Source organism: Talpa europaea (genome assembly GCF_964194135.1).
Source record: "Talpa europaea genome assembly, chromosome: X".
Classification (NCBI taxonomy): Eukaryota; Metazoa; Chordata; class Mammalia; order Eulipotyphla; family Talpidae; genus Talpa; species Talpa europaea.
Window position 1 is genome coordinate 56,340,908 of NC_140081.1, and position 6,375 is coordinate 56,347,282.

Genomic DNA, 6,375 nt, shown 5'->3' on the forward strand with positions numbered 1-6,375 from the left:
TTTTGAGTTGATTTTTGTGTATGGTGTGAGGTAGTGGTCAAGCTTCATTCTTTTGCATGTAGCGACCCAGTTTTCCCAGCACCATTTATTGAAACTATCTTTGCTCCAATGCATAGTCTTTGCTCCTTTGTCAAAGATTAGTTGACCATAAGTCTGTGGGTTTATTTCTGAATTTTCTATTCGATTCCATTGGTCTGTATGTCTGTTCTTGTTCCAATACCATGCAGTTTTGATGATTATGGCTTTGTAGTAGAGTTTGAAGTCTGGGAGTGTGATGCCTCCATTCCCTTCTTTTTTTTTTTCAGGAGAGCTTTGGCTATTCGGGATTTTTTGTGATTCCATATGAATTTCATCAATAATTGTTCTATTTCTTTGAAGAATGACATTGAAATTTTCATTGGAATAGCATTGAATCTGTATATTGCTTTTGGAAGGATGGCCATTTTAATAATGTTTATTCTTCCAATCCATGAGCCGGGGATGTTTTTCCATTTCTTTGTGTCTTCTTCTATTTCTTTTAACAGTGTTTTATAGTTTTCTTTGTATAGGTCCTTTACCTCTTTTGTTAGATTTATTCCCAAATATTTGATTTTTTTTGTTTCAATAACAAAAGGGATGGTTTTTTTGATTTCTTCTTCTTCAGATTTATTGTTTGTGTATAGGAAGGCTACTGACTTTTGCGTGTTGATTTTGTATCCTGCCACTTTACTGAACTTATTGATGAGTTGAATTAGTTTTTCTGTGGAGTTTTTGGGGTTCTCTATGTATAATATCATATCGTCTGCAAATAGTGATAGTTTGACTTCTTCTTTTCCTATTTGGATTCCTTGGATGTCTTTCTCTTGTCTTATTGCCCTGGCTAGGACTTCCAGTATTATATTGAAAAGCAGTGGTGAGAGTGGACATCCTTGTCTTGTTCCAGATCTTAGTGGAATTGCATTCAGCTTTTCACCATTGAGAATGATACTGGCTGTTGGCTTGTCATAGATGGCCTTTATGATGTTGAGGTATGTTCCTTGTATCCCAAGAATTTCAAGGGCTTTTATCATGAATGTGTGTTGCACTTTGTCGAAAGCTTTCTCAGCATCTATTGATATTAACATATGGTTTTTATATTTCTTTTTGTTGATGTGTTGGATAATGGTGATTGATTTTCGGATGTTAAACCATCCTTGTGTCCCTGGAATGAATCCTACTTGGTTGTGGTGAATTATCTTATGGATACATTGTTGGATTCTGATAGCTAAAATTTTATTGAGGATTTTTGCATCAGTGTTCATTAGGGAGATTGGCCTGTAGTTTTCCTTTTTTGTGTTGTCCTTGTTCGGTTTTGGTATTAGTGTAATGTTGGCTTCATAGAACGTGTTTGGTATTGTCCCTTCCTTCTCAATTTTTTGGAAGAGTTTGTGAAGGATAGGCACTAATTCGTCTCTGAATGTTGGTAGAATTCATTTGTAAATCCATCAGGTCCTGGGCTTTTGTTTTTGGGGAGGTTTTTGATTACCATTTCAATTTCGCTAATTGTAATTGGTCTGTTTAGGTGTTCTATTTCTTCTTTATCTAGCTTTGGGTGATTGTAGAGTTGTAGGAATTTGTCCATCTCCTCTAGATTGTTAAACTTGTTTCCATATAACTGTTCATAGTAGTTACTGATTATTCTTTTGATTTCTGCTGTGTCCATTGTGATTTCTCCTCTTTCATTGATGATCCTGTTTATTTGTGCTTTCTCCCTTTTTTCATTTGTGAGCCTGGCTAGGGGTTTGTCTATTTTATTGATTTTTTTCAAAGAACCAGCTCTTGGTTTCATTGATCTTTTGGATTGTTTTTTTAGTTTCAATTTCATTTATTTCTGCTTTGGTTTTTATTATTTCTTTTCTTCTACTGGTTTTGGGTTTTTTTTGTTGTTCTTTTTCTAGATCTTTGAGCTTCGAGATTAGGTTGTTTCTTTGCGTTCTTTCTTGTTTCTTGATGTGAGCTTCTATTGCTATATATTTTCCTCTTATTACTGCTTTTGCTGCATCCCTTACATTTAGGATATTGGTGTCCTCCTTGTCGTTCAATTCAAAAAATTTTTTAATTTCTTCTTTGATCTCCTCATTAGTCCAGTGGTCTTCCAGTAGTGTGCTTTTTAATATCCATGAGGTAGGAAAGTTCCTTGCCTTCTTTTTATGGTTTATTTCTAGTTTGATGCCTTCATGGTCAGAAAAGATGGTTGATATGATTTCAATCTTGGTGTATCTGTTGATGTTTGTCTTGTGCCCTAGTATGTGATCAATCCTGGAGAATGATCTGTGTGCGCTTGAGAAAAATGTGTACTCCGTTTTTTTGGGGTTTAGTGTTCTATAGATGTCTGTTAAGCCCAATTGCTCTAGGTCCTTATATAGAGCTTTGGTTTCTTTACTTATTTTTTGTCTTGTTGATCTATCCATTGTTGATATTGGTGTGTTGAAGTCTCCCACTACGTATGTGTTTTCTCTGATGTCTGTTTTCAGAGAGGACAACAGTTGTCTGATATATTTTGGTGCTCCTTAGTTTGGTGAGTATATGTTAATGAGTGTTATTTCTTCTTGAAGTATTGTCCCCTTGATCATAATATAGTGACCATTGGGGTCTCTTTTTATCTTTTTGAGTTTGAAATCTGTTTTATCTGATATAAGTATAGCTGTTCCTGCTTTCTTTTTTGGTCCATTTGCTTGTAGGATTGTTTTCCATCCTTTAAATTTGAGCCTATTTTTATCTTTTGTAGCTAAATGTGTTTCCTGGAGACAGCAAAAGGTTGGGTTTTGTTTCTTAATCCAGGCTGCAACTCTGTGTCTTTTTATTGAAGAGTTTAGTCCATTTACATTTAGAGTTAATATTGATATGTTAGCATCTGTATTTGCCATTGTGATTGTCTTTCCTATGATTTTATTTATTTATTTTTTGAATAACTTTTTTTTTGGCCTTCTTTCATTGTTATTCGTCCCTCTGAGGTTCTGGCTTTAGGACTCCTTGTAGTATTTTTTGGAGTGGGGGTTTAGTTGTAATGAAATTCCGGAGTTTCTGTTTGTCTGGGAAGGTCCATATTTTTTCTTCAAAGAGGAAGGAGAGCTTTACGGGATAGAGTATTCTTGGTTGGCATCTGTTTTCTTGGAGTCTGTTGACTATGTTCCTCCACTCTCTCCTTGCCCGTAGTGTTTCTTCAGAGAAGTCTGATGTCAGCCTGATTGGCTTTCCTTTGAATGTTATCTGTTTCTTCCCTCTTGCCAGCTTCATTATTTTTTCCTTGTCCTGTATTCTTGGGAGCTTTACTATTATGTGTCTTGCTGTATTTTTCCTTTCGTCGTGGAAGTTTGGTGTTCTTCTTGCTTCTTGTATATCAATTTTCAGCTCCTTCTTCACATTTGGGAAGTTCTCTTCAATTATCTCTTTGAATATTTTCTCTGTTCCTACATCTCTCTCCTCTCCTTCTGGTATTCCTATAACTCTTATATTTCCTTTCCTCATGGAGTCAGATAGTTCCCGAAGTCTTTCTTCGTTCTTTTTCCTTTGTACTTCTCTTTCCTTTTCTGTTTTGGTCCTTTTTTATTTCTGTGTCTTCAAGAGTACTTATTCGTTCTTCCATTTCATCTATTCTGCTTTCATTGCTTTTCCCAGAATTCTTTAGTTCTTCCATTAATTCTTTGATCTCCTGCAATTCTTTTACTTCCCTCTTTAGGGACTCAATTTCTTTCTTCTGACCATTGTTTTCCCTCTCTAGGGACTCAGTTGCATTCTTCTGATCGTTGATTATTTTTCCCTTATCATTGTTTTCCTTTATGACTTCTGTCAGTTTTTTAATCACAGCAATTTTAAATTCTCTTTCTGGAAGGCTCATAAGTTCTTCCAAGTTATTGTAGTTGCAATCTGGGGGCTGTTTTTCTTTTTGTGGTGTGCTTTTTCTCTGGAGAGTTGCTAGGTTGCGTGTGGTTCTTCTCCTCCCTACTGTCTGTTTTCTAATTTGCCGTATGCGTTGGGACAGTGTGTTGTTGGGACTGGCCGGCATCTTGGGTGGGCTTCTCTGCTCCCCTCTGGTTCCTCCAGGAGTCATCTGTCAGTTTCAAGCAGTCTTTACTGGAGAAAGGTCCCTGTTCTAAAATGTCGATGTGGGGACACACTCCCCTGTGCGACTGGTCTGCCCCGGCGGTGGGTTACTGCTCCCCCTCTGGGCTTGGACTGCAGGCCAGAGGGGGTCTGGCATGGGCGAACTTCCCCCGCTCACCTCTGGCTCCTGAGGAAGCCTTCTGCAGTTAGACTTTACTGAAGAAATGTCCCTGTTCTAAAATGGTGATGTGGGACACACTCCCTGCGCGTCCGGTCTCAGGCACACTCATCTGGGCGCCTGGTCTGCCCCGGCTGTGTGTGCTCGCTCTCCCTGTGGGCTCAGACTACTGGTCGGAAGGGGCCCGGCGTGGGCTAACTCCCCAGCTGGCCACTGGCTCCTTCAGGAGCCTCTGCTGGCTTGAATTCGCTAGGTGGCGCCAGAGATCTCTCCTAGAGCCCTTGGGGAGCTGATTTTCCACCCCGTGGGACAGGGAACAGAGCGGGGATGGTAGGGTACACCTCAACGGCTTTGGGGTGCTGTGTCTGCCTTGTGCCCCACCGTCGTGGGGAACCCACACCCCTAATTTCTGCCCCGGGTCTCAGTTCAAAGCCCTCAGTTCCAGGACTCGGGCTGTAGCCCAGATCAGTGGCGCGGGAATGGTGCCTTTTGAATCCCGCTCCCGTGCCTGGGCGCCTGGTTCCTGCTCACTCAGGGAGGGCCTCCGCGCATCTCCCTGCTAGCCTAGGTCGCAGGCCCGGGGACCTGGGCAGGTGCGATCCGATCCGGATCCGCATTTGCTTTTCAACCGCACTGCTTTTCCACGCAATCCCGATCCCGATCCGCGTCTGCTTTTCCAGCGCGCTGCTTTTCCGCGCAAGCTTACCGGGCGGCCGGGGCTGTGTGCTGGTGCCGGCCTCCTCCTGGGGGGCGGGTCTCTCTTTAATGGCGCCTGGAGCTCACCTCCACGGCAGATCCTGCAGGTTTCTCCACAGCTCCCGTTCACGGGGTGTGGTGGCTGCAATAGTTCCTTTCCACTCACAGTCCCGCTTGCTGTGTCCTTTGTTCTTGTTGGCCGTTTTGGTTTGTTGTTTCCCTCCTCTCTGCTGGTCGGAGAGTGTGGACTCTGTGGGCGGGAGAGGGGAGCAGGGTTCTGCGCTTCCCTCCCTTCTAGTCCTCTTTTATGGCCACTTTCTTCTTCGGGTAGTTTGCTGGAGTCGTCCGTTTATCTTCCGTGTCCCAGTTCTCACTGGGACCTGCCGCTTTTCCTCCCTATTAACTTTTTTTAATGGGAGATCTTACTCGCAGCGTCTCCTCGCCGCCATGTTGCTCCGCCCCCCCAGAAAGATTACTTTAAAGACTATTTTCTTTCTACAACGCTGGACTCATTTTGGCTGTAGTATCCCTTAGTTTTACACAAAGTAAAGTTTATACCAGAATAGCTAATGATACTTACAAATCTAATGTTCCATATTATGCTAAGGACAGTTGATTCAAGTAGCATTTTCCCCTTGTTTGTTTTTTTTTTCTTTTGTCTTAGGAAGTTCCTGTTAACATTGGACGAGCTGGCGCATGTGTTGTGATGGTAAAATTACCTTAAGCTATGTTTATCTAATGGAAGAAAACTGGATAATTTCATGAAATAGAGTAAGAAGATGAGAGGAAGGAAAAAAAATCTTCAATTAGTAATCAGCTGAAAATGTTTGCGTCGTTTTACTATATTCTCATTTATTAAGCCAAAAAATGTCAGACATGAACTACATGTAGGTGTTAAACATATGTATTGCTGCAGCTTATGATATAAATGGGAATCCAGTAGTCTAGGTTTAGCCTTGTTATAAAATGTTTAAATATTTGAGGGAAATTGATAATGACTAATGTGTGAAAAGTTATAAAGGCACTGGTAATTTTTAAGAGTAGAATTTGAGGTTAAAACAGTTTTCATTTCAAAAAAAAGAAATCTCTTAAATATAGCTGGTATGAAAGAACAATTAAAATTTGAAATATAAAGTCTGATTTTCTCTAAGACATCATCATTCTCTTATTCGAACAGTATCTCAAACAGCTAAATATGTCTCACATTTATCAGGAGGACAGCTTTTATTGTATTGAGCCTAAAAACAAATTGCTATTTGACATAATGTTATGCTGATCACAGTATGTTACATTTTTCACAGATTTATTGTTTCACAGCACCTTCTTCCATAGTACAAATACATTTTTGGTATTCCTTAACAGGTTGTCTTATATTTGTTACCAGTAAAATATTATTGTAATTTCATATACATAATCTATACAATAAAATAGTATTTATC

At 40.1% G+C, this 6,375-nt stretch overlaps 1 protein-coding gene across 1 annotated transcript in view; it reads left to right on the forward strand.

Moving 5' to 3' along the window:
- The window catches only part of KLHL4 (kelch like family member 4), a gene marked incomplete at both ends in the record, with an annotated part of 59,345 nt that extends 53,685 nt beyond the window's left edge, over positions 1–5,660 (forward strand). Inside the window, one exon of the mRNA XM_084258709.1 lies at positions 5,601–5,660. Coding sequence (XP_084114835.1) covers positions 5,601–5,660 — 60 coding nt within the window. The remainder of the gene's footprint in view (positions 1–5,600) is intronic.
- Between the last annotated feature and the right edge of the window lie 715 nt (positions 5,661–6,375).